This window comes from Loxodonta africana, chromosome 14, assembly GCF_030014295.1.
Source record: "Loxodonta africana isolate mLoxAfr1 chromosome 14, mLoxAfr1.hap2, whole genome shotgun sequence".
Classification (NCBI taxonomy): domain Eukaryota; kingdom Metazoa; phylum Chordata; class Mammalia; order Proboscidea; family Elephantidae; genus Loxodonta; species Loxodonta africana.
Window position 1 is genome coordinate 43,575,277 of NC_087355.1, and position 27,788 is coordinate 43,603,064.

General features: G+C 36.1%; 1 protein-coding gene across 4 annotated transcripts in view; it reads right to left on the reverse strand.

Moving 5' to 3' along the window:
- The window catches only part of TRIQK (triple QxxK/R motif containing), an 83,255-nt gene that overhangs the window by 12,977 nt on the left and 42,490 nt on the right, over positions 1–27,788 (reverse strand). For all 4 annotated transcript variants that reach the window (XM_064267895.1, XM_064267894.1, XM_010588394.3 and 1 more), the window contains one exon: positions 4,943–5,028. In XM_064267895.1, coding sequence (XP_064123965.1) covers positions 4,943–5,028 — 86 coding nt within the window. The remainder of the gene's footprint in view (positions 1–4,942; positions 5,029–27,788) is intronic.

The window sequence follows — 27,788 nt, forward strand, 5'->3', positions numbered from 1 at the left end:
TTACTATTTTGAAATTCTAATTTTTAAGTTCTAAACTCCATTTTATAATGTGGAAGAACAAACTGAGTACTCTTAACTCATATAGAATTATACAGTGTAATTCATTATAACTGTGAGGGATGGCCTAAATATTTCATTTGATGATTTCATGTGGATTATATTAATCAATTATATAGAAATAATTGCCAAAATAATTAATATGTACATAAAACGGTAAAAATATTTCTCAAAAAGTCTATAAATCTCTTCTCTCTCTCTCTATGTGTATATATATACACACACACACTCTAATACTGAGAATGTTCCTTGATGCTATATATATACGACATCAAGGAACATTCTCGATATTAACATATTATTTAGCGAAGTAGAAAAAAGGGCAAAGAGTGCCACCTCAGGACCCTGAAGGTTTACTGTTCCCTTCTAAGTTTTACTGGTATAGCACACCTATTACCAGGAATTCTTTTATGGAGAAGAAATTCACTTGCATTTACATGAACATATTTTACATTTTATAATAATATAAAATCAACAACTCAACATATGCTATCTAATAAACTTTAAGAAACATTAAAATTAATTTGCTTTATTGTCAACATGGAATTTTAACCTAAATATTGAAACTGAAAATAGACACTTGATACAGATTTTTAGCTTCATAATTTCATTTATTTGTATTTCCAAACTCTGAAAATAAATATCAATAAAAGCCATGGGTTGAAAACTCAAAGTGTCGTCTATTTTTGTAAGGTTTGATTTTTTTTTTTAATCTATCAATATAATGTCAAATGATAGTAATTTTTCTTTGTTGCAGTTGGAATGCTTTGGCATCTCAAAAGGGCATGGCGGCATCAGACAGGTTTCATTTATTTTCTTATATCCACAGCTGTGCTCCCAGACCCATCTGGTTACACAGCTACTAATTTTAAGAGGATGTAATAAACAAGTGACACACAACTGCAAACTCCATCTGTTCTGTATAGTGGACAACAAAACTGTTAAGCAGCAGTAACCATTCATAGGAGCTTAACACAGGAATAAAGTTTTTACTCTTATTTGGAGGCCGTGATTCTCTTCTTGTTGACAGTCAACTCTAATTGCTGCTCTTCAGCTCCTCCTTCTTATCCTTTAAAAAATGACTCTGTATCATCTTTACCATACATTTCCAGAATATCCACAGGCATGAAAAGGGGTTTTAGGGTGGGCAGCAAAGAACATTCATAGACTGTAGCTTCAAAAGATCCATTAATTCAATTAAGTCTACTCAGCATATGGTGTGGGTGGCATATGAAGTACTGGGTGGGGAAATAAAGCAAATTATATTCTTCAAAATGTCCCTGTTTTATTAAGTACAAAAGCATTGTGGAGGCAGAATATTTGGAGGGTTAGAACAACTTTAAATTTTGAAAATACTGCTTTCAGGATTCTGGTGATACCAACCATAACTTAGAGACCTAGAGGCATATATTACGCTTTCCCACTCCTCTCATTTTTAATTTTAAAACAGAAAGAATAAAAAAGTACAAACGTAACTTTTCAAGCTGGCTCATTTCAAGAGGTTGAGAGGATCTGGTTGATGCCTATTTTATTTACTTAAAACAAAAATGAAATTTTTGATTCTTTTTATTATTAGTATACCTTTCAAATAAACCCTTAAGATAAAGAAATGAATAAATGAACCAATGACCAAATATCAATTATCCTTTTTCTTTTAACTACTAGGGAACATAGGTATTTGGCCTCTAAAAAAATGTATTAGTGACATTGTAGTTCTTTAGAAATAATACCCTAATTGAACAGCAACAAAATAGCAAAATCAGATGTTCAAATACTTTTGAGGTGGCACTCATTTCATTATTGGATCTTAAATTATGATATTTTTAATTTATATGTATAAGACAGAATGAAATAAAATAGCTTCTCCATACAAATTAATTCTAGATTTGAACACAATCATATTTATTTTCCTGGAATCATTAACTAGTCCCCGAAACATTTTCTATTACACATTTACAAAAAGGCACAGAAGCCTTTGGGGGTAAAGGCCCTATTACACAATTCGTCATATCTGTAGCCCATGGTTTATCAATCAATATTGTTCATTTGATATAATAACTAAATCTGGAAGTGATTTCTTATATAATTCCTCCAAGATGACCATGCTTAATTCATCTTTCTATCCACAGGTTCTATAACATTATAACACTTATAATAATTACTAAATGATGAATAAATAAGATTTATATGATCTTTATACAACATATATTAAAATTATATAATGCTTTTTAAACTTTACAACACTAATACCCATAATACTATCTCTATAGCAACACTGTGAACATTTTGTAAGTTATGACGTAGTCACACAATGCAGGCTTAGTTGAAGTAGGGGATCTTCAGATCAAAGAAAAACATCCTTTAAGGAAGTCTTATTTACACAAACTAGAAATGGCTAATTTGAAAAACATTTTCTCCATCAACTAACAATTCATAAATGCCTCCTATGTGCTAAGGTTAATGTTAAGTGTTTTTAATGCACTATTTAACTTTCCTAACAACAGTTTTTTTTTGTTTTTTTCACAACAGTATGGGAGCCCTGGTGGTGTGATGGCTAAGAGCTCGGCTGCTAACAAAAGGTCGGCAGTTTGAATCTACCAGCCACACCTTGGAAACCCTATGGGGCAGTTCTACTTGGTCCTATAGGGTTGCTATGAGTCAGAACTGGCTCAACAGCACTTAACAACAACAACAGTGTGAATAAACCTCCACTTTATAAATGTGCCAGCTCAGATTCAGCTAAATCATGGCAGGAGTAAGGGGCCAGGGGGATGTGATATTAGATCTTCTTGTGGTTATTTTTCTATTCCATACAGTTGTTCCTACTTTCTGTACATTTAAACTATTTTTAAGGACATAACTATGATTTGCTCTAAAGAACAAATAGTAAAGTAATAAAATATCACAATATTACGGTCATCCTTGATCACCTAGGTAAGAGTCAAACATGTCTGATGTTCATTAGTCCTTAGTTGCTTCTCTGACATTATCAATATGGATAAAATCACTCACTGGGGAAATTAAAAAACATTAAATGGCAATTGCTGAAAGAAATTTCACTGTTTAAAATCCTATGCCAACATGACAAGGCAATCAAAGTTTGACAGGGCAAGCTAATTAGTATGCCAGTTTTAAAATGTAAAACACCTCCATGATTTCGATTCTAGAAAGTTTCTTATCATTTTAATGGGCCCTTCATGTAAATTCTCAAGCAATGCAAACAATATTTAAAGTTCTTTGTTTTCCACAGGTTGACGACTCAAGATGATATGCCAGCTTATTAAATAGGAGCTAAAAAAAAAAAAATTTTTTTTTTCTTTTTCTTAATCTATCTTCTGATGTCATTTAGAAACTCTTTGGTACACACTTTAAATTGTAAATGAAATCTAAGAATTTTTTTCTCACAAATTCTCCATTGTTTTTTTTAAAATACGTATTAGATAATTATATTATAAGATAGATTTTACCTCATACTGGGAGCATAGTTATCTCCCCAAATTAAAAAAAAAAATACGAGCAAATAAAAATGACTGTTTAAGTAGATGGTATATAAATAAATGAGTCGTTATGCTGTTATCTTAAATTCCAACACACAGCTCTTCAGTGTACTGGGCCACAAGTAGATTGTGCTACCTCAACTTTTTTCTAAAAAAAAAAAAATCGCTCATTGTAAAAGGTAAGAGACATAGTGCCTTGAAGGAAAACAGCAAGGAACCCTCTCACTTCAAGGGACAACTAGCAAGTTTTAAAAAAAAATTAAGCATTGCTTTTAGAAAGGTCATGTCATGGTGATATTTTTCAAGGATGAGTGAAATTTCATATGAAATTAGAAAAAAACTTCAAAAGATGAATCATTTCTCTTTTAAGCAAAAAGGTAGCCTACTTTTTTTCATTAGAAACTGACACACAGCACTAACTGAAGAGATTATGTTGTGAAAACATACCGCATCACACGGCAATGCTTGATCAAAATCAGCAATCAGGAGCAAAAAGGAGGCAGTGTTTCATGATTATAATAGCAAATTCTGGAAGACAACCAAATATATCATCTGGCAGTTCAACAGCTGTTACAGCTTGGTAGTAATACCTTGGCATTTACTATAAGCTATAACTTAGAATAATTGATTTTTCATCTGCCAGATAAAAACTAAAATCTCCTTTTAACATTTTAATATATAAATAAAATATATGTACTGGTCATTTTTATTTTACACATTTGACAGTAGGGCTGTCAAATTAATTTTTCTATCAATAGTTTAATTTGATTCTAAATACTTGGCAAAGAACAACATGGGTAATAATGTAAATATAATTTTGCTGAACTTCATTGTATTAGCACATTGGATTAATATCTGCTAACATTATTCTTAGTTCCATTTATCCCAGTTAAGCAGTCAGAACACCAGTTTTCTAAAAGAAGTTTGGGAACATCATCAGAATTTTATCACAGAGAGTACTGACAACAATAATAATACATACAGAATAAAATTTTATATAATAATGATCTAAGTGTATATGACTAAAATTTCAATAATTATAAAGTATAATTTATTGAAAGTGAAAGAAGTTTTCAGCTAAGGCACTATAAATCACTGAAATGTTTGAACAATATAAACAGTAGCAAGTAAAAGCAATATATAAATGGAAACTTTAAGTATAACTCATCCTTTTAAGTGACACAGTGTTTCATTTTAAGATCATTTAAAATCTCTGGATAGGAACCATGTTTTCCATTAAGTGAATTCTTTATAAAAACCTTTGATTTTGGCATTCTACTTAGATTTTACAATGTCATAAAACAGAATTCAAAATTTATGCAACCCTGTTTTAGAAAATGAAATGGCATGCATATATCAAATTTTAAAGTTATTAAATAAAGGTCTACCTTTATGCCTATTGCTGTTTTCTTTGCTTCTGCTTTTAATTTGGTTGCTCGTAAAATAGGTTTGGTTTTTTTATAATCCTGTTTACCTAGAAAGAAATAGGTTCAGACAATAAGTTATGCTTATAGATATTTCAAGTTTAACAGGCATCTGAAATGTCAAGGATGTTTAAATAGAGTAAAACAGACACACAGATTTGCAAAGTAGTTTCCAGTTGTGGAAACCATAAACTTGTCACCCTAAGGTCGACTTTTCCTCCTCTCTTACTTTTTCAGGAAGAAGATTCTGACATACATCTTTCATTTGAAGTGCAGTGAATATCAAAAAAAAGAGAAAAACTTAGAGAATAAGAAACTTACAAGGGATATTTGGAAACAAATGCATAAACATTATACTTAAGGTCCCATTATTATGTAAAGTTAACTTTGTCTTCATAATTGAATAACAGCTCATTATAAATTTATTTTATAATGGGTACATTAAGTATTCAAATAATCAATTTATCCCCAAGTTTTCTCTAAGAGACCAAAGAAGCTGTAAATAATAAGCTTTTATTTCCTGAATTCATCAGAAAAATATGTATTTAACTTTAGTTTTCTGTTGACAGGGCAGAATAAATATGGCTAGATAAAACGCATAAGACAGCTACATTTAGATATTAGTTTCAACCTTCTCTACCACATTTCATAGCCAAAAAGGAACAAAACTGAATTAATGCCACCAAATTTCCTTTTTTTGGTGAACTGTCTGGCGAACCCACTAATGGTAACAAAAGAGCTGTTACACAGCCTGAGGAGAAAATGGATTTAACAACAACAAAAACACTAGCTTGAATAATATACTATTTTGTTGACCAAACTCGTAAGTAAGATGAGTCAAATGAGTCTCAAATATATCACATTAGGCTGACTGCTAGTTAATATATGCCCATATAATCTCTTTTGCTATTTTATATCCTCCTTATTTTGCCTGTTGTTTCTATCCTATTCCCTTTCCTATCAATGACCATATGTTTCCAAAACTTACTCCTGCATTTCTTTTATCTAAATAATACAACTTCTAAACCTTAATTTCCACACCTTCCTCACACTGAAATAAACCTGAAAACAGATGATCTAAAGTATATCATAAAAATTTAATGTGCAATATATTTATTTATGTCTGCTAATAATTCAAAAGTACCTTTATAATACCATACTGATTTTTAGAATTAGAAATGGCAGGGAAGATTGAGTCAAATGAGTGGAAGTAATGAAGAAATACTGTTAGTGTTCATCAGACACATACAAGTGTGTGTTTAGCTGAAGAGCTATGTATTATTTTTGAAGAAACTTAACTGCTATTGTACAGCAGTCTTTCTGGATCCATGAGCATTCAGAAGCTTAATAAATATTATTTGATGATGGGGTTTAATGATCCAGAAATGAGCCAATTGTAAAAATGTATATCAAATGATCTAAATTTAAATCATGGAATGAACAAAATACAAATATTACTGTGACCCATTTTAAATTAGTAACATTTAATATTTCTAAAAAGACTCTGACAAGTGTTCACTCTGATTTTCCCATCTCAACAGTCGAACTATTCATGTCATTATTCCTGCTGAGATATAAACAGTTTAGAACAATGAAAATGGTGACACATCAAATGCCTCACTCAGGGTTACAAAGCAAGTTTCTAATGAGAATTGAAATTTGAGGCCAAAAAGTCATTTCTGGTTTTATCCTACTCATACCCTATGATAAACTCTGAGTGCGATGGGAAAAAAATAAATAAATGAAAAAGGATTACCTTAACCCATATTGCATACAAATATGCAATCTTTTTGATAATGTGTCTATCATAAAACAGATTCGAATATACCTCAAAGAATCAATGTTAAAGTGAGAATTTATTACTCTACTTCAAATGCCACGTAACCATTGGTTAAATAATGTATTTTATTTCAATTCAACCCCTAATTCTCTTAGATAATAATTCCACATTTATATTAGAGTTGATATGAATATTTGAAACCATATTGATAATAAATGGTTTCAAAAATTATTGTACACTTGGTAGTTCTCCAAACAGTACATCTGTCATTAATTTAGCATTCTCCTTGCTGACTATAATATCCAAAAGTATATACTGCAAAATGTGGTTTCCATCTACTAAGCACAAATGTTTAGAGAGGTATCTGTTAACTTCTTTATAACTAAAAACAGATCTTTCCATCATACCCAAAGAGATTTTGAACATTTTAATTTTTTATGGCTTCAACAAAGATACCTGTGCCCAAAAGATTGTAAAAAATATATGTATATAAAATACAAAAAGTTCCTGCCTTCTGAGTTCTTACATGTGCAGAAAACACACTTAGATGATCAAGATTTTATTTACAGACTTTTTTTTTGTAACATAACTTGGTCTAATTTTCATTTTATCAATAATGCAATAACCAAAGAAGTTATTTGGCAATTGCTCAATAAATCTGATGTGGAAAGAAAAACTGGGGCCACAATTATCTAGTTTCTTTATCCTCAATGACGCCATTCATTACATAATTCCTGTATTTTCATTCCCTGTGGCATAATGAGGAGTCCCTGGGTAGTGCAAATGGTTGTGTTCATCTATTAACAGAAAGGTTTGGTGGTTCGAATTTAGCCAGAGGTGCTTCAAAAGAAAGTCTTGGCAACCTACTTCCGAAAGGTCACAGCTATTGAAAACCCTACAAAGTGCAGTTCTTCTCTGAAACACATAGGGTGGCCCTGAGTTGGAACTGACTCAACAGGAATGGATTTTTTTTTTTAATGGTATAATGCAGGTGAAAACAGGTTTTTCTCCTTATCTCCATGCTTCCTTAGTGACCGATTTATGCTCTCTTGCTCCAACATAAGCCTATCGTACTGTTTTTTTGAAATTATGTTTCCCCCTCTTTGGTATACAGTTCTATGAATTTTAACACATTTCAAAAACCCAATAACTGCTACCATAATCAGGATATAAAATAGTTTCGATCACTCCAAAAACTTCCTTGTGCTATATCTTTATAGTCATCTCTCTTTCCACCCATAATTCCTGGCAACCACGAATCTATTGTCTATTTCTATAGCTTTGTATTTTCAGTATGTCATATTAATGGAATACATAGTATTTAATCTTTGATGATGGCTTCTTTCATTCACTTTTCCAAATCATTCTTTGCCGTTCCATAGAAATTTTGGTATCAGCTTGTTTATACCTACAAAAATTCCTGCTGAGATTTTTATTTGTATTTTCCTAAATTTATAGATTAACTTGGAAAGCAGTGACACTTATTTGGTAGAGTCTTCAAATCCAGGAACACGGCGTGTCCTGTCAGCTATTTAGGTCTTGATTTACTTTCATCAGCATGGTGTAGTTTTCAGCATACCGCTACCGCACACATTTCGTTTGACTTATACCTGAGGTTTTCACTTTTAGGAAAAAGCTGTTGTAAATTGGACAGCCTTTAAGAAAAAAGAAAGAAAGAAAAACTCGGTGTCAAATTGCTAGTGTAGAGAAATGAGATCAAGTTTTGTGTGCCACCTTGTATCCTGGGGCATTGCTAAACTTACTTTGTAGCTCTGTATAGGTATTTTGTAGATTCCTCGAAGTTTTTCATAGACAAAAATGTTATCTGTAAAATAGGGACAGTTTTATTTCCTGTCAAATCTGTATGCCTTTTATTCCTTTTTCTTGCCTTATTGCACTGCCTAAGCCTTCCCGAAGATTGATTAGAAGAAGTGAATGAATATCGTTGCCTCGTTCCCAATCTTGGTGGGAAAGTATTAAGTTTGATGTTAGTTCTAGGTTTTTATATAGGTCCTTTTGATCACGTTGTTTCCTTCTATTCCTTATTTGTGAAAAGTTTTTTTTTTTTAATCATGAATGGATATTCTGAAATACGTTTTAATGAGTCAATGTGATCATTTGGTTTTATTCTCTATATTGTTAATATAATATTGCTAATAGGGTAAAATACATTGATTTCAAAACATTGAACTGGCCTTACATCTTCAATAAATCACAAATGCTACTTGGTCATGAGGATACACACACACAGCTGGGTTTGAATTGCTAATTATCATGGTGCAAATTTTTGCATCTATGTTCATGAGAAAAGTTGGTCTGTAGTTTTCTTTTTTGTACTGCTTTTGTCTGGTTTTGGTATCAGAGTACCAAAAGGAGTATGTTGGCCTCATAAAAAGAGCTAGAAGTACTTCTTCCTACTCCATTTTCTAATAGATACTGTGTAGAATTGGTGTTATTTCTTCTTTAAATGTTTGGTAGAAATAGCAAGTGAAATTATCTAGGTCTAGGGAGTTATCATTTAGAAGATTTTTAACTATGAATATATTTAGTATCTATAGGACTATTCAGGTTATCCATTTCATCTTGGGTAGTTTGTGGATTTGAAGAATTGACTGTTCCTAAGTTGTAGAATTTAGCCTTCATACAGCTGCTTATAATATTTCCTTGTTTTCCTTTTAAAGGCTGTGGGATCTATAATACTCCCTTTCCATTCTTTCTTTTTATTTTTTAGTGTCAGTCCGTATAAAGGTTATATCTATTAAATTGATCTTTAAGATTTTCTGTGTTTTAAATTTAATTGATTTCTGCCCTTATCTTTATTTTCTTCTTTTTGCTTGATATGGGCTTAATTTATCTCTGTTACTACTTTAAGGTTGATGCCTACATTTGAGAGCTTTCTTGTTTTCTATAATAAACCATTAGTGCTATGAATTTCCCTCTAAGATCTAACTTAGATGCATTCCACAAATTTTGATATGACACATTTTCTTTTTCTTTCAATTCAAAATATGTTCTAATTTCCTTTGAAATTTTCCCTTTCATACGTGGATTATTTACAAGTATGCTATTTAGTTTTCAAGTGTTTGGATATTTTCCTGTAATTTTTCTGTTGCTGATTTCTAGTCAACTCTGCAAATAATATCTCCCACAGGATGCGGTGTTGCTGCTGTTTGTTGTTCTTTTGGTTTCATTGATTTTTTCATTACTGTTTCTTAATTTAGTGGCTTTCTTGGACTAATTCTGTAAAGTCTGCATTCTTCCTCATGTTTGCCCACTGAAGTCTCTGCTCAGTTAACTTAGTGGTCAATTAATGATAGGGTATATATTTCTTTATATGCCTTGAATCAATAAGTCCCTTCAGCTTTTTCTGTGGAGGTTTATACATGTGTGTGTTGGGGTACACCTTCTACACTCTGAGAGTTTACAGCCCTTCCCTTGCCTTCATTTCCTGGTCAACAAAGGGTGAAGGATCTGAGTCTTCTAATTTCCAAGAATCTATGTAAGAGCTTTTTAAAGATCCTATGAACATCTCATTCCCAACTTTTTCCTTTTGAGTTTCTGATCAGTTTATATTAGCCCCAACTAGTAACACTTATTTTAAACACTTGCTGCTGATTGTTTTTGTCAAGTGCCAGGAGAAAGGGCTGTGTGCGAAGAGTGAGGTCTGAATTAGATCAAATACGGATAAATCCTGAGAATGGAGTTTTTTTGTAAACTTTAGGTCAGGTCAAACAGTGAAGTTCTCTGGGCATGTGACTTTTTGGGAGTTCCAAACACATTTTGCCCATTCCAGTGGCTGTTAAACTGCTGGTTTTGACAAATACTGAAGTTGCCAAGATAGCAAAAAAAAGGGACAGGATTAATGCAAGTTAAAATTCCACAAGGATTGCTGTTCTTACCAAGATTCAGCCATTTATCATGAATAAACACTCCCTGGAGTATTGTAAGCCTTCAGTTGATTTCCAGATTTTTGAAAAAGATGATTTTGGCAATTGCTGCCAGTGTTCTCATTGCTTTAATGGAGAAGTAGATTTTCAGAGACTTTTACTTCTCCTATCCAAACATACTTCTCCATCTTTTTTTCCTTTAAATATCATATATTTGAAGTATATATTCTTGTACAGTACAGAGCCGACTTTAGAAAATTCTGTCTTTTAAATGTCTGCACACAAACAGAATTATATATAAAAAATGTGGATATAATATTATAGAACAGGTGTATTTTGCTTAATATTAGGCAAAGCATTGGTGTCTCTGCTTGATACATTTTCACATAGACTAACACCTGATTATTCAACTGCTATGAATGTATGCACATAGTTATTGAGAACAAAATATGAATAAGGTGGCTAGCAGGTAGCAAAATATTAATTATCTCCCAGCAGGAAACAAGTCATATAAATAATAAATATAAATATATATATATATATCAAAAACCACTGCTGTAGAGTTGATTCTGACTCATACAAACCCTACAGTATAGAGTAGAACTGCCCCATATGCCCCATAGGGTTTCCAAGGAGCAGCTGGTGGATTTGAACTGCCAACCTTTGGTTAGCAGCCTGACCTCTTAACCACTGAGCCACCAGTGGTCCATATATATATACACACATATATATGTATAAAATAGCATATTATTTTCACCTGCATCACAGCTCTTAATGGCATGAGCCACTACTATTATTATCATTTTTTTAAATTGTGCTTTAAGTGAAAGTTTACAGTTCAAGTCAGTTTCTCATACAAAAACTATGTGACCCTAGTTGCTCTCCCTACAATGTGACAGCACACTCCTCACCACGCTGTATTTTCCATGTCCATTCAACAAGCTCCTGTCCCCTCTGCCTTCTCATCTTATCTCCAAACAGGAGCTGCCCACATAGTCTCATGTGTTTACTTCCACTAAGAAGCATAGTCCTCACCAGTATCATTTTATGTCTTATAGTCCAGTCTAATCTTTGTCTGAAGAGTTGAACCATTATTTTTTATGGTTAGCAGATAGAGTTGCCAGAATCCCTGAGACCAATATTTGAACTAGTATAACACCAGAATATATCACTGACTGAAAGTGTTCTTGGTAAAAATTGTGCCTCAGAAGAACTGCAAATATTCACTATAGTCATAAAAATTCTCCTATCCTATTTTCTTGAACAACTCTTTCATTCATTCGTTAGAAATTATTTAGTGAGCATTTACTACATACCAAACAGTGTTCATGGTGCTGAGAATACAGTAAACAGTTACTGTTGAATCAGTTCCAACTCATGGCAAACCTATGTATGTCAGAACAGACTTCTGCTCCATAGGATTTTCTTTCTTTTTTGTTTTTAAAATGACAGAAGTTTATTCTCTCACAGTTCTGGAGACCAGAAGTCAGAAATCAAGGTGTTGGCAGGGCTGAACTTCCTCCAGAGGCTCTAGGGGAGCACCCTTCTTTGTCTCTTCCAGCTTCTGGTAGCTCGAGGTGTTCCTGGGCTTGTGGTTGCATCACCCCAATATCTGCCCATCTTCACATGGCCATCCCCTCGTCTGTCTTCTCCTATGTCTCTTATAAGGACACCAGTCTTTGGATTAGGGCCCACCCAGGTGATCCAGGATGACCTCATTCCAAGACCCTTCACCTTATTATACCTGCAAAGACCCTATACCCAAATAAGGTCACATTTAAAGGTCCTGGGAGTTAGGATGTGGACATAAATTCTGGGGGGTTACCACTCAACCCTCTACGGACATCTTTAAGAAGGTGTCTGTCTTGGTTATCTAGTGCTGCTATAACAGAAATACCACAAGTAGATGGCTTTAACAAAGAGAAGTTTATTCTCTCACAGTTGAGTAGTCTACAAGTCCAAATTCAGGGTGCCACTACATGGTAAAGCTTTCTCTCTCTGTCGGCTCTGGAGGAAGGTCCTTGTGATGCATCAGTCTTCCCTTGGTCTGGGAGCATCTAAGCACAGGAGGCTTAGTACCAAAGGATGCGCTCTGCTCCTGGCACCGCTTTCTTGTGATATGATGTCCCCAATCTCTGCTTGCTTCCCTTTCCTTTTATCTCTTGTAAGATAAAAGATGGTGCAGACCACACCCTAGGGAAACTCCCTTTACATTGGATCAAGGATGTGACATGGTAAGGTGTTACAATCCACCCTAATCCTCTTCAACATAAAATTATAGTGGCTGTCTTGTTTCCCCTCAGCCCCACCATTCATCATCAGCCTCCAACGGCCCCACCTAAGACTCGACTTGAGGGATTTACTTCCTCTGCAGGAGCTGTTGTTAGCTGCCGTCAAAAAGCCCCAACTCACATGACCCCATGCTCAACAGAATGAAATGCTTCCTGGTCCTGTGCTATTCCCATGATCAGTTGTGGATCAGACTGTTGTGATTCATAGGGTTTTTTTATTTTGTTGCTGTTGAGAATATACACAGCAAAACATACACCAACTCAACAGTTTCTACATGTACAATTCAGTGACATTGATTACATTCTCCAAGTTGTACAATCATTCTTATCTTCCTTTTCTGAGATGTTCCTCCCTCATTAACATAAATTCTCTGCTCCCTAAAGTTCCTATCTAATCTTTTTAGTTGCCGTTGTCATTTGATCCCATATAGATAGTTCTTAAAAGACATAATGCTCAATGCTGAGCTTTTTTACTAGTTACGCTAAACTACTGTTCTATTTTAAGAAAACTTCAGGGGATATTTTTGGTCTAAGGTTTATAGATTCTCAGAGCACTAGTTTCAGGGATTCATCCACAGCTCCATGGCTCCAGAAAGTCTAGAGTCCATGAGAATTTGAAATTGTGTTTAGTATTTTCTCCTTTTTTATCAAGATTCTTCTACGGAATCTTTGATCAAACTGCTCAGTAATGGTAACGAGGCACCATCCAGTTCTGGTCTCATGGTAAAGGGGGCAGGTGTTTACGGAGGCAATTAGCCATACATTCCATATTCCCTTCCTATTCCTGACTCTCCTTCTTTCTCTGTTGCTCCAGGTGAATAGAGACCAATTGTGCCTCGGATGACCACCTGTAGGCTTTTAAGACCCATGGCACTACACAATGAATGAGGAGACAGAACAGAAGCACCAAACACATTATTAGGCCAGTGAGCTAAGATGTCCCATGAAACCATGATCCTAAACCTCCAAACCCAAGAAACTAAATCCCATGAGGTGTTTGTTGTACATAAGCAGCCTCAGCAGCTACCCTTTTACTAATTTTTTATTTTTTTCATTGTTGTAAATATATTTATCACACAGCTTTTGCCAATTCGACTTTTTACAGGTGTACAACTTATTAACAGCAATTATAATAATCAGCTGTACAACTCTACTGTTAATCAATAGGATTTTTCCATCACCATTAACCTTCCTTTTCCTCCTCTCTCCTCCCCCTGTACCCCCTAATAAACTTTGCTCTCCATACATTTGCCTTTTTATAAGTGAGGTCATACAATATTTGTCCTTTTGTGATTGGCTTATTTCACTCAGCATAATGTCTTCAAGCTCCATCCATACTATAGCATGTATCAAGACTTCATTTCTCCTACTGGCTAAGTAGTATTCCATTGTATGTATGTACCACATTTTGTTTATCAGTTCGTCTGGTGATGGGCATTTAGATTGTTTCCACCTTTTGGCTATTGTGAATAGTGCTGTATATATCTAGCAGTGGAACTGCTGAATCATATGGTAGTTCTATTTTTAGTTTTTTGAGGAACTGCCACTCAGTTTTTCACAACAGCAGTGGTATCATTTTGTATTCCCACCAGCAATGGATAAGGGTTCCAATTTCCCCTCATGCTCATCAACACTTGTTATTTTCTTTTTTTTTATCTTACCCATCCTAGTGGGAGTGTAATGGTATCTCGCTGTGGTTTTGATTTGCATCTCTCTGATATTTAACGACGCTTCGCATCTTTTCCTGTGTTTGGTGGCCATTTGAATGTTCTCTTTGGTGAAATATCTATCCAAGTCCTTTGTGCATTTTATGGTTAGATTATTTGTCTTCTTGTCATTAAGCTGTCAAAGTTTTGTATATATTTTGGTTATTAGATTCTTGTTAGATATACGGTTTCTGAAGATAGTCTCCCATTTGGTAGTTTGTCTTTTACAGGGTTTTCAATGGTTGATTTTTTGTAAGAGGAACATCAGGCCTTTCTTCCAAGGCATATCTGGGTGGACTCAAATCCCCAAACTTCCAGCTGGCAATCAAGCATGTTAACCATTGCACTACCTAGGACAAGGAGGAATACAGTAGTGTGAACAAAACAGGCAAAGTTCCTGTTATCCTGAACCTCATAAAATGACAGATAATAAACAAATAATAATTGTTCACTTTTTCAGGTGATATACAGCACTGATGAAAAAAATATATAAAGCATGGGAAGGCACACAGAATCAAGAGGAGAGATGTGCTGTTTTAGATAGGGTGGCTAAGGAAGGCTTCCCTGATAAAGTGTCACTTGACCACACATATAAATGAAGTCAGTGAGGGAGTCTGGTGGAAGATAATTCCAAATACTGGGAACATCAAAGTTCACAGACTCAGAAAGTGCTAATTCCTGGGCAGCCAAAATGTCACTGAAGTCTCTCAAGTCAGAAAGAGAGTTTAATAAACCCAGGTGGTGGCGGAGGGAGTTCAATTTTTGATGGCAGGCTCAGTAGTCCAGAGTAGACCCTATGTTCATTTTCTAATTTCTGAGTACATAGGCTCAAATGATAACCTCAGCTCGTCTCCCTGATATGATTTAGTTCTGGTTCCCCAAAAACTAAACATATGGTATGAGAGCTATTTTGGTCATAAGGGGAAAAATAGAAATATTACTCCCTCTCGTTACTAAAATGGTAAATCAAATGCAATAAACATTGACTATATCCTCGAAAACTTGAAATATGCAGTCGGCGATTATTTTTATATATTTATTTATTTCCTCAGAACCCTGGTGGCTAGTGGTTAAGGGCTCAGCTGCAGTGGTTAAGGGCTCAGGCTGGCAGTTTGAATCCACCAGCTGTACCTTGGAAACCCTATGGGACAGTTCTTCTCTCTCATATAGGATCACTATGAGTCTGAATCAACTTGACAGCAATAGGTTGGTTGGTTGGTTTTTTATTTATTTCCTCACTGTGGCTAGCCGGTCTTGGAGACCAAGTGGGAGCTACTAAAATTTTAAACTTATGGTAGAATTTTCTTACTGCAGCAGAATAATAAAGTCTTTAGCACATGGTCACAACTAGCTAATTCATTTAGTCAATGCATTTTCTACATGTTGATCACAAATACCACAAGAGGCTGTTTGCCTTATTACTAGAAGGAACAGCAGTATACTTTCACAGCCCTGCTTCAGAAATAGACCACCTCTTCATCTCAGTGCTATAATCTGAATCCCAGAGACTTTAATTGCCTCACTGCCTCACAGTATATCAAAATGACAATGATACTATGATAAGGCCTGGGAAAGACACGGAAAGTGCCTGAGAGTCCTCATTCAGATATTTGCATAAGAGGGAGAAGAAAGAACATTCTGTTAAAATACAGAGGCTTTCCACTTAAACGCAATTCATGGAGTTCCATGATTTAGGGCATGTCAGGATTGTCTCCAGAGTGAAGGTCAAGTTACTGCCATTAAGAAAGGAACACACATACAACTTCTTAAAAGAGAAAAAAGAAAGAAAGAAAGAGAAAACAATTTTGGCATTACTTAGTAACATCATACTCATCCATGTCCTATGATCCAACATTCTTCTGCTAGGTATATATTGCAGAGAAACTCTTGCACATGTGAATCAAGAAACAGACATTTCTAAAAACGCTCATAGCAACATTGTTCATAATAGCATTCATAGGAAAAAAAACTGGAAACAATCCAATTATTCAAAATCAGGATGGAAAAATACTGGTATGTACATTAAAATTGAATTCTATAAAGAAAATATAGAAAATGTATGAATAATATCTACATTTATCAAAAAGAATAAAACTCTAAAACGTAATTTCAGCAGAAGCAGCAAGTTACATAGCAATACACACAGCATGATTTCATTTATATAAAGTTAAAAAACTGACAAAACTAAACAATATATTGTTTGATACATAATCGAGTTAAGTCCATAAAATAAATTAATACAAAATGCAGGATATTGTTTGTCTCTCAGAGGGAAGGAGGGTACTGCTTCTAAGATACTAGTACATGTCTAATTATTAACCTGCATGGTGGATACATGATTGTTCGTGTTATTCTTGTTTTATTTATGTAGGTGACCTAAAAAGCTGCTTGTGTTGAGTGGGGCATGGGACAAATAAAAGGTTCTCTAGTAGATTGCTGTGCAAGCTACTCTGACTCTTGGAGCTTATGACTTGACAGAGTCAATGAACCCTAAAGTGCTTTTAACTAACTGAGATGTAGAAACAAGCCTTTAGCCGGTCCCAATAAAAGAGAAGTGGCAGTCTCTAGGGTCTTGGACCAGTGCCATACCTCCTTCAGCAGGTAACAGCTGCTAAGAAACAACTCCTGGATTACTACCAAGCTCTGGTGGAGACTGACTACCTAGTCATGAGACTCAGGTGACCATCTGGCCTAAGCTACCAGTCATGAATTGGGGGTTATCAAATTCAACAAGCCATAAAATCAGGTGTACTATTTTAGCAGTTTTTTAGCAATGTTTGTAGATGGCCCTTTCTAATATGCTGACACCAGCTGAAAGCAGAATGCTGTGTTATCATAGTATCCTTGGAGATGGCCTGAAGGACAATGGAGTAAGGGAAACCGTTCCAGTGAGTAAAGTTTTAGTAGCATATTTTGTTGTGCACTTTACCCAGAAAGAGAGAAGACACTACACCAGTTCTCCTGAATCTGAAGCCAGGCCTGCCATTAAGTAATTTGGGTTCTTTGGGCAACAGGCAAAAATGAAGACTCACACTGCTGATTGGGGTAACTGATGCTGGGTAGAGGAGCCCTGGGGCCCTGGTGGTGCAGTGGTTAAGCATTCAGCTGCCAACCAAAAGGTCAGCAGTTGAAATCCATCAGCCATTCCCTGGAAACCCTATGAGACAGTTCTATTCCATCCTATGGGGTCACTGTGAGTCAGAATTAAGTTGACGGCAATGGGTTTGGTTTGGTTTGGAGGAGCCCTGGTGGCACACTGGTTAAGTGCTGAGCTGTGAACTGAAAGGTTGGCAGCTCGAACCCACCAGCTGCTCCACAGGAGAAAGATGTGGCAGTCTACTTCTGTAAAGATTACAGCCTAGGGAAACCCTATGGGGCAGTTCTACTCTGTCCTATAGGGTCACTATGAGTTGAAACTGACTCAGTGGCAATGGGTTTTTTGTTTTGTTTTATTTTGTTGTTGTTGTTAGGTGCCATCAAGTTGGTTCCAACTCAGAGTGATCCCATGTACCACAGAACGAAACACTGCCTGGTCCTTATGCCATCCTCACAATCCTTGTTATGCTTGAGCCCATCATTGCAGCCACTGTGTCAATTCATCTTGTTGAGGGTCTCCCTCTTTTTCGATGGCCCTCTACTTTACCAAGCATGATGTCCTTCTCCAGGGACTGATCCCTATTGATAACATGTCCAAAGTATGTGAGATGTAGTCTCACCATCTTTGCCTCTAAGGTGCATTCTGGTTGTTCTTCCAAGACAGACTTGTTCATTCTTCTGACAGTTTGAATCCACCAGGTGCTCCTTGGAAACCCTATGGAACAGTTCTACTCTGTCCTATAGGGTCGCTATGAGTCAGAATCGACTCGATGGCAATGGGTTTGGTTTTTGGCATTTATGACCAGCTAGAGAGCTAAGAATGGTAGCCTGCATTTACATTTCCTTGCCTGCTCTTAGCATATAATACCCATTCCCTACACACCCAATTCCCTTGCAAAGTTGTCATGATCAGATTTTAAAAAATATTTCTTCCTCTTCCTTTTCTTCTCAGCTGGATCACAACAGAGCTGGAGGAAGACTGAATGTCACTCAAGACACTGAACTAGAGAACAGCAACTCTAGCCTTGGTTAGGGCGTATCTAGGTAGCTGCGGAGAATGCTGGGAATCTTCGTAAGATCCCATTCAGGATTATTTTGCTTGTAAATGATAGAAATCCAACTTGAACTAACTAGAAAATGAGAGATGGAGATAGAGAGATAATACGAATGCAGAATTGGAATGAGAATTGAAGAATTTAATGGCTCACATTCCAAGAGAAAACGGAAGAATAAGGGCTTAATTGGGACTGACATGAACTGTAATTTGAACCTGAAGGTCTTTCTCCTTTCTTTTCCTACCACTAGTTTCTATTTCTCGTTTCTCTTTGGAATCACGGTCATTTCTTACTCTGGCTCCCATTCTTATAAAATAAAAGCCAAAATGAAAGTCTCCCTGGAATGATTTTAATCATTCTTATCAAGCCCTAAAATATTACCTATCAGGTTTCTTCTAATTCCAGAAGACTATGCTTCACTTTGCAAGGGCAGCGGTGGTTCAGTGGTGGGATTCTCCCCTTCCATACAGAAGGCCGGGTTCAATTCCTGGCCAATGCACCTTGTCCACAGCCATCACCCGTCTATCAGTGGAGTCTTGTGTGTGACTATAATGTTGAACAAGTTCAGTGGAGCTTCTAGACTAAGAACGACGAGGAAGAAAGGCCTAGCGATCTATTTATGAAAATCAGCCAATGAAAACCCTATGGATCACAACGGTCCAATCCTCAACTTATCATGAGGATGGCATAGGACCAGTCAGTGTTTTGTTCTATTGTGCATGGGGTTGCCGTGAGTTGGGGGCTGACTCTATAGCAGCTAACAATAACAGCGTGCTTCACTTAATATATGCATCGATCCTAGTTCAGGCAACTTTAACGAACCAAACTACTCTGTTTTCTTTTGTTGAATATATTTTGAAAATATAAACTGAAAATCTCATGGTACAGAGCAACAGAACTGGCTGCTTCAAGTCTTAAATGGGGATAACAAAAAGGAACTCAAAGAAAAATCATAATTAGAAAGTAAATATTAATGCAAAATAATTTTCAAATTATGACTAGACTTTTCAAGAGCAGAGATAGTACCACACGTATTCACAGTTTTTATTTATATTACTTTGTGGACAAATTGTACAATATCTGTTTTATAAACAGAATACTTTAAAAAGACATGTTATAATTTATAATCAGTAAATATTTTTCTTTTAAATATTATCTATGTTAAAAGTTCCTTCGTTTCTATATTTATATTTTCTATATTTAGTAGGATTAAAATAATTTAAATTTGGCATGAACATTGTTTCTATAAAGAACCACAGGTAGATATAAAAATACATATTTAATAAAAATCATAAATACTGTGGTACCTTAATACTATCGTCTACTATTTCTTGTAATGCAATACTTTAGGAAAGGATAAAATAATTTATATGCTCTATTTAATTCAATATAAAAACCTTTATTTATGTCATGTATTATTTCATATTAAGAAACAGTTACAACTATGCTACAGTTTTACTGGGAGTGTCCTTAGTTTAACAAAAGCTTAACTGCTTTTGGCTCTTTGCTTTTCAATCCTTTAGCCTTGCCCAGAAACAAGACTGCATCTTTGCCCTTTGTTGATATTGCTGCTCAAACTCATTATTATGTGAATATCTGGTTATTGTTTTATAAATGTTCATTTTTCAGAAGCTCTTTGTTTCTTTTTTTTCCTCAGCAGTCGACTTTACACTATCCACAGTCATTATCATCATGTGGCAGTACTGCTCTTCCTCTGCCTTTGCTGCTTTAAAAATTAATGCACTGTTATTTTTTGAATACTGCATAAGCTGCTTATGAAGACATTATGCTATCAAGCAAGCACATGCAGAAAAGCTTCCTAAACTGTTATTCTCTCAATGAAAATACAGCTGGTTCTGCTTCAAAGGCACATCTTTTCACCTGCAAATGGACTTGCTCCTACACTTATTCCTCAGTACATTGTCTTTTATTTGTGTCTGGAAATCTTTAATTGCCCTTAATTAGAAAAAAGTAAATTCAGTGCTTTAATCTTACAAATACATTCAATCATAATTCTGTCTGGGATGAATACCAAGTTCTATTCACTGTCTGATCTCTATAACAAAGATATATGATTTATTGTCCATTTATATAGACCACACCAATTAAGACACAATAGAGAAGTAAAGAGATAAGAGTAAAAATATTTGAAAAGAAAAATTTGCCATCTAAATTTAATTACTCAAATGAATTATTGGAAGATGAGTTATTTACAGCATGCCAAAAGTACTGACAAATAATAAAATTTGCTAATCAACAGTAACGACTTTGATATTTCCTTCAACATTTTTAGAGTAATTTCTCGTTAACTGCTTAAAATCCTTTCCTCCTTCCTCAAAAAACAAAACATTACTTTGGAATCTGACTATTCTTGTATTACCAAAATTCAAATAAGAGAGCAATACAATTTTTCATATAAAGTAAGTTCCAAATTGCCTGACGAAGATGATTTTTTATTACTATATTACAAATTACAAATACAAATTACAAATAACTCTAGAAAATTCATTACAAAACCAAGGGTCAATAGTCTTTCTATGGAACCCTACAGCAAACTTCAGTAGTTATGTCAGTAAACAAATGGTCTTCAGTAATTAATTTCTGTGTTTTGATAGCTGCAACATGAGCAAAATAAAAAATGGCATATTAAAAGACAAATAACTAATTAAAACCTTAATCAATCAAATGGATAAAAAGGCAGTTATTACAAAACCAGAAACATAATAAAAAACTGATTCAGTGGACTATCAGCAGCATATTATACCTTTATATTTAGCCAATTATACAAAATGATGCCATAGATTTCCTTTAAAAAAAAAAAAAAAAAAGGAGGTATTATCTTTAAAAAGAAAATCTGCAAAAAGTGTTTTTCTCAAAATTAGCTAGCGATATCTGGGCTAAAGAAAGAAGGCTAGTAACTTAAGCCTTAAAAATTAAAATTTCATTCAAACTTTTTTATTTCAGTGTTACACAGGCAACTCAAGCCAATGACAATTTTTCAACGCATGGACAGAACAGCTTGACACTAACCATACACTACAAAGAACAAATCCTCATTTAATACTACACTAAGCACTAAGAAAAAAGTACTAAGCTTCGGGTTGCTACAAAGATAAACCGACAAGTTGCTCACAAGACATAAATTAATTTCCAAGAAAATCATATTAAAAATGCTAACCAAGCAACAAGTTATACTTGGATGAAAAAATATAGCTTAAAAAGGAAAATAAAGGAAATATTCAAAACCCAGAAACAACGAAAAAAACAAATCAAGACAGCTGGTTCCAGCTGATATCCTAGTAGCCCTGGAGACAGTGTTGAGTGATGAAATAAAAAAAAAAAAAAAATTTATTTCATCACTCAACACTGTCTCCTGGTTATAAAGGTAAAAAGGACTGAATACTGGTTCTTAGTACCCAAACATATGCAGGGCCACCAGGAGAAAGGAGCTGAAACTGAGATATATATATAAAGTAGAGGTCCTCAATGAATTGACCAAACCATAAAAAGAGGATAGAAAAAAAAAAAAAATCTGCACTAGGATAGCAGGAATCTTGTTGCTGTTGCAGGCTCTGGGTGTAGGGGAAAGATGCAACTCCTATGAGACATAAAACCACAAGCCTGTTAGGCCCATAACAAAGTTTAAGGTTCAGGTTATACTTAAAAGAATCCTAAGTCAAGAAATAAGTCCAGAACAATGGTCCAATATCTATAAAACTTCTAGTATCAAGAAGAAAATAGAGCATTGCTCTGTAAGAATACTTTCACGATTCATAGCTGATGGGACTCCCACAGAGGGGAAAAACAAGAACAAACTAAATCTGTTGTAGCTGAGTTCCCACAGACACACACACGCACAAAGAAATATAAATCACAAAGGGATTAAAAAAGAAAGGACCAAGAGAAAAAGAAGGGGGAAAAAACATGACAGTGAATAATACATAAATAAGAAAGTTGGTACCATAAGGAGGAATACTAGAAAAGTCTGAGAGGAAGTATAAAATTGATGTCAAAAATAGAGGGAAAAAACAAATGACTAGAATAAGGAGTAAGACTTGTTTTACTCCTTTGTAAAATTTTATTGTGCTTTAGGTGAAAATTTGCAGAGCAAATTAGTTTCTCATTCAAAAATTTATATACAAATTGTTTTGTGACATTGGTTGCAATCCCCACAATGTGTCACCACTCTCCCTCTTTCCACCCCGGGTTTCCCATGTCCATTCGTCCAGTTTTCCTGTCCCTTGCTGCCTACTGTCTTTGCTTTTGGGCAGGCGTTTTCACTTGGTCTCTAATACTTGATTGAAATAAGCACATTCTTCATGTGTGTTACTTTTTGTTTTATAGACCTGTCTAATCTTTGGCTGAAAGGTAGACTTTTGCAGTGGCTTCTGTTCCGAGTTAGCAGTGTGTCTGGGGCCAAAGTCTTGGGGTTTCTCCAGACTCTGTCACACAAGTAAGTCTAGTCTTTTTTGTGAGTTTGAATTTTGTTCTACATTTTTCTCCAGCTCTGTCCGGGACCCTCTATTGTGATCCCTGCCAGAGTGGTCCATGGTGGTAGCTGGGCACCATCTAGTTGTGCTGGACTCAGCCTGGTGGAGGTTGTGGTAGTTGTGGTCCATTAGTCCCTCGGACTAATCTTTCCTTTGTATCTTTGGTTTTCTTCATTCTCCTTTGCTCCAGACGACGTGGGACTAGTGGATATATCTTAGATGGCTGCTCACAAGACTCTACTCACCAAAGCAGGATGTAGAACATTTTCTTTAAAAACAAGGTAATGCCAATTGAACTGATGTCTCCTAAGATCATGCTCCCTAGTCCTCAGCCCAGCAACTCAGTCCCTCATGGAGTTTGGATGTGTCTATGAAGCTTTTATGACTCCCTTAGTCAACCTGTGCTGACTTCCCCAGTACTGTGTACTGTCTTACCTTTCAACTAAGTTATCATTTACCTATTCTCTAGTTAGTGTTTTTCTCTCCCCACCCCCACTTCCTCGTACTCATCAAAGATTGTTTCTTTCTGTGTATAAACCTTTTCATGAGTTTTTATAATAGTGGTCTCATACATTGTTCATCCTTTTGTGATTGACTTATTTCAGCAGCACAATGCCCTCCAGATTTATCCATGTTGTGAGACTAATCACAGATTCATTATTGTTCTTTATCGTTGCATAGTATTCCACTGTGTGTATGTACAATAGCTTGTTTATCCATTCATCTGTTGATGGGCATTTAGTTCGTTCCCATCTTTTTTGCTATTGTGAATAATGCTGCAGTGAACATGGGTGTGCATATGTCTGTTTGTGAGGGCTCTTATTTCTCTAGGGTATATTCCTAGGAGTGGGACAGCTGTGTTGTATGGTATTTCTATTTCTAGTTTTTTAAGGAAGGGCCATATCATTTTCCAAAATAGCTGTACCATTTTGCATTCCCACCAGCAATGCATGAGTTCCAATCTCCCCACAGCCTCTCCAACATTTGTTATTTTCTGGTTTTTTTTTTTTTTTTTTAATTAGCACCAGTAATGTCAGAGTAAGATGGTATCTCACCGTAGTTTTGATTTGCATTCCTCTAATGGCTAGTTATCATGAACATTTCTTCATGTCTGTTAGCCACCTGAATGTCTTCTCTGTTGAAGGGTCTGTTCATATCCTTTGTCCTTTTTTTAAGTGGATTATTTGTCTTTTTGTTGTAGAGGTGTTGGATTTTCCTATAGATTTTAGAGATAAGACCTTTGTCAGATACGTCATAGCCAAAATTTTTTTCCCATTCTGTAAGCTCTCTTTTTACTCTTTTGGTAAAGTCTTAATGATGAGCATAAGTGTTTAATTTTCAGAAGACCACAGTTATCTAGCTTATCTTCTGGTGTTTGTGTATTGTTAGTTATGGTTTGTATCCTATTTCTGACATACATTAGGGCCCCTTGCATTGACCCTATCTTTTCTTCCATGATTTTTATAGCTTTTGGTTGTATATTTAGGTCTTTGACTCATTTTGAATTAGTTTTTGTGTACGGTGTGAGGTATGAGTCCTGTTTCATTTTTTTTACTGATGGACATCCAGTTTGGCCAGCACCATTTGTTAAAAAGAACGTCTTTTCCCCATTTAATGGACTTTGGGCCTTTATCAAAGATCAGGTAACCACAGGTGGATGGATTTACATCTGGGTTCTCAATTCCATTCCATTGGTCGATGTGTCTGTCATTGTACCAGTACCAGGCTGTTCTGACTACTGCAGCTGTATAGTAGGTTCTGAGGTCAGGTAGTGCAAGACCTCCTGTTTTGTTCTTCTTCTTCAATGAGGCTTTACTTACCCAGGGGCTCTTTTCCTTCCATATAATTGTTAGTTTTTCCATCTCCTTAGAGAATGCTGTTGGTATTTTATTGTTTCAATGTTCTCATCATTCATAGATTGACGTTTCTGGTTCCCTGTTTTAAGTCTTTCAGCTTTGTTTTATTATTGAGAATTCTTCACTTGGATTGGTATATGGTTGATGCTGTGCTGGGTCCTAGACTCAGGTTGTTGTCTGGTTCTCTGACCAATGGACCCCCTTTAATAATACTTGTAAGTTTTCTTTGGTTTTTACAAATTCCTTTAATTTCTGTTTATCTGAAAATGTCTCACTTAACCACTGTATCTGAGAGACAGTTTTGCACTATATATTATTCTTGGTTGGCAGTTTTTTTTTTTTCTTTCAAGGTTTTATATACGTCATCCCACTGCTTCTCGCCTGCATATTTTCTGCCAAGTAATCAGAGTTTAGTCTCATTGTTACCCGCTTTGTAAGTGACTTTTCCTTTTTCTCAAGCTGCTCTCAGGATTCTTTCTTTGTCACTAGTCTTGCCAAGTGTGATTACGGTATGTCTTGGGGACTTTCTTTTGAGGTTTGTCCTATATGGAGTTCACTGAGCTTCTTGGATAGTCAGCTTTTCACCTTTCATGATATTTGAGAAGTTTTCTCCCAGCAAATCTTCAACAGTCTTCTCTGTGCTTTTCATTTTCTCCTCCTATTCCAGAACTCCAATCACACACAAATTTTTGCACTTGATTGTGTCCCACATAATTCTCAGGTTTTCTTCATTTGTTTTCATTCTTTTCTCTGATTTTTCCTCAAAGTGGCATTCACAGATTTGTCTTCATCTCACTGATTCTGTCTTCCATTGTTTGAAATTTGTTCCTAAAACCTTCTATAGAGTTCTCCATTTCTGAAATTTTGTTGTTTATCTTTTGGATTTCTAGTTGCTGTTTCTGTATGATTTCTATTTATTTCAACCTTTTGTTTTTGTATTATTTGCCTGAAATTTTCTATTGCTTCGTCTGTGTTTTCCTTGACTTTTGCTATGTTTTCATTGGTTTTGTCTGTTTTCCATGATTTTGTCTATTTTTTCCTTTGTTTTCTCTATGCTTTCTTTGATCTCTTTCCTAATTTCTTGGAGAGCCCTAAATGTTAGTGTTTTGAATTACGTATCAGGTAGCTCCAATGTCTTTTATTCTACCAAAAGGTTATCTGATTCTTTATATTGGTCACCTGCTGGAGCTATCTTGTCCTGTGTTTTTATGTTTTGATATTGTCTGCTGTCTCTGAGACATTAATGTATTATTTTCTTTCTTTACTGATTGTATGTTCACTTGTTTCATCCTGCCTTTTTGTTTTGTTTTGATATGTCAGGGTAGGTAGCCCAGGCATGCTTTGCTGCTTGTTCATCAGTGGGCACGATAGCTCTCATCACCTTGTCTGGGGGTGTAGGGCAGCAGCACACAGGGTAAGCCCACTTCAGGGTACACTGTTTTGGCGGTACAGATGAGGGTGGACTGAGCAGTCGCTATCTGCCTTCTAATGTTGGTCCACCAGTATAGGCGTGTTCATAGTTCCTTGCCAGATGGAAAGAAGTGTTGGATGAGGAATGGTATGGGCTCATTTCTCACCACTCAGCAGCTGGTTGAGTGGAAGGCGGGGAGGTTGCAGGCCCCGTGTGGCAGCAAGCCTGAGTGCCAGGGGCACTCCAGCCATGGCAGCATGGTAGGGCACAGTGGGGAGTAGGGGAGGAAGTGTATGGGAATAGGTAAGAGGGGGAAAGAAAAGAAAAGGGAGAGAATGAAAAATAAAGGTCAGTTTAGCAGGAGTCAGAGGGTGGGGGTATGGCAGACCCAGGAGCTGGTAGGAAGGAGGGAGGTGGCATATGAGGGAAGGTGAGTGGGAGAAAGAGAAGAATGAAAAAAGGAAAAAGAAAAAATATTAAAAAATAAATGGTGGCTTGGTGGGGGCCAGCTGGTGGAGGCTGGGCAAACCCAGGGCAGCAGCAGTTCAGTACACCAGTGGCACTCTATCTGCAGTGGCATGATGGGGGTTGGCAGGAGGCGGGGAAAGTGTCATACAAGGCTACATGGGAGGGAAAAAGAAAAGTAAGAAAGGAAAAAAGAAAAATCAATGGAGGCATGGTGGCCACCCACAAGTGGGTGCAGTGGGTCCTGGGGGTCGATGGGAATAGAGAGGATATAGCATCACAGCTAGGTATGAGGGAGAAAGAAAAAAAGTGGTAGTGTACCAGGTGGGGGTGGAGGTGGGGATGAACTGGAGAGGGGTGGGTCAATGTGATGGCGGCTCTCTAGCCATGGCAGTGTGGCAGCACAGCAGGACTGGTGGGAAGTGGGGGAAGGTGGCATAAGGGGCTAGGTGGGAGGAAAAAAGAAAAGGAGAAAAGAAATAAAATGGCAGCATGATGGGGTTCAGCAAGTGGGTGCAGGGCAAACCTGAGGGCCAGGTGGGAGGGAGGGGATATTGCTTACAGGGCGAGGTAGAAGGGTGAAAGAAAAGAAAGAATGGTGACAAAGTGGGAGCTGGTGAGTGGGGCCAGGGGAGGACCTAGGGCAACAGTGGGCTGGTGTGCCAGTGGCTTAGCGACAGTGGCACAGTGGCACAGCAGGGGCCATTGGGAAGGGGGGAAGGTGGCATATGGGGCTAGATGGTAGGGAATAAGAAAAAAAAAACCATTGCCAC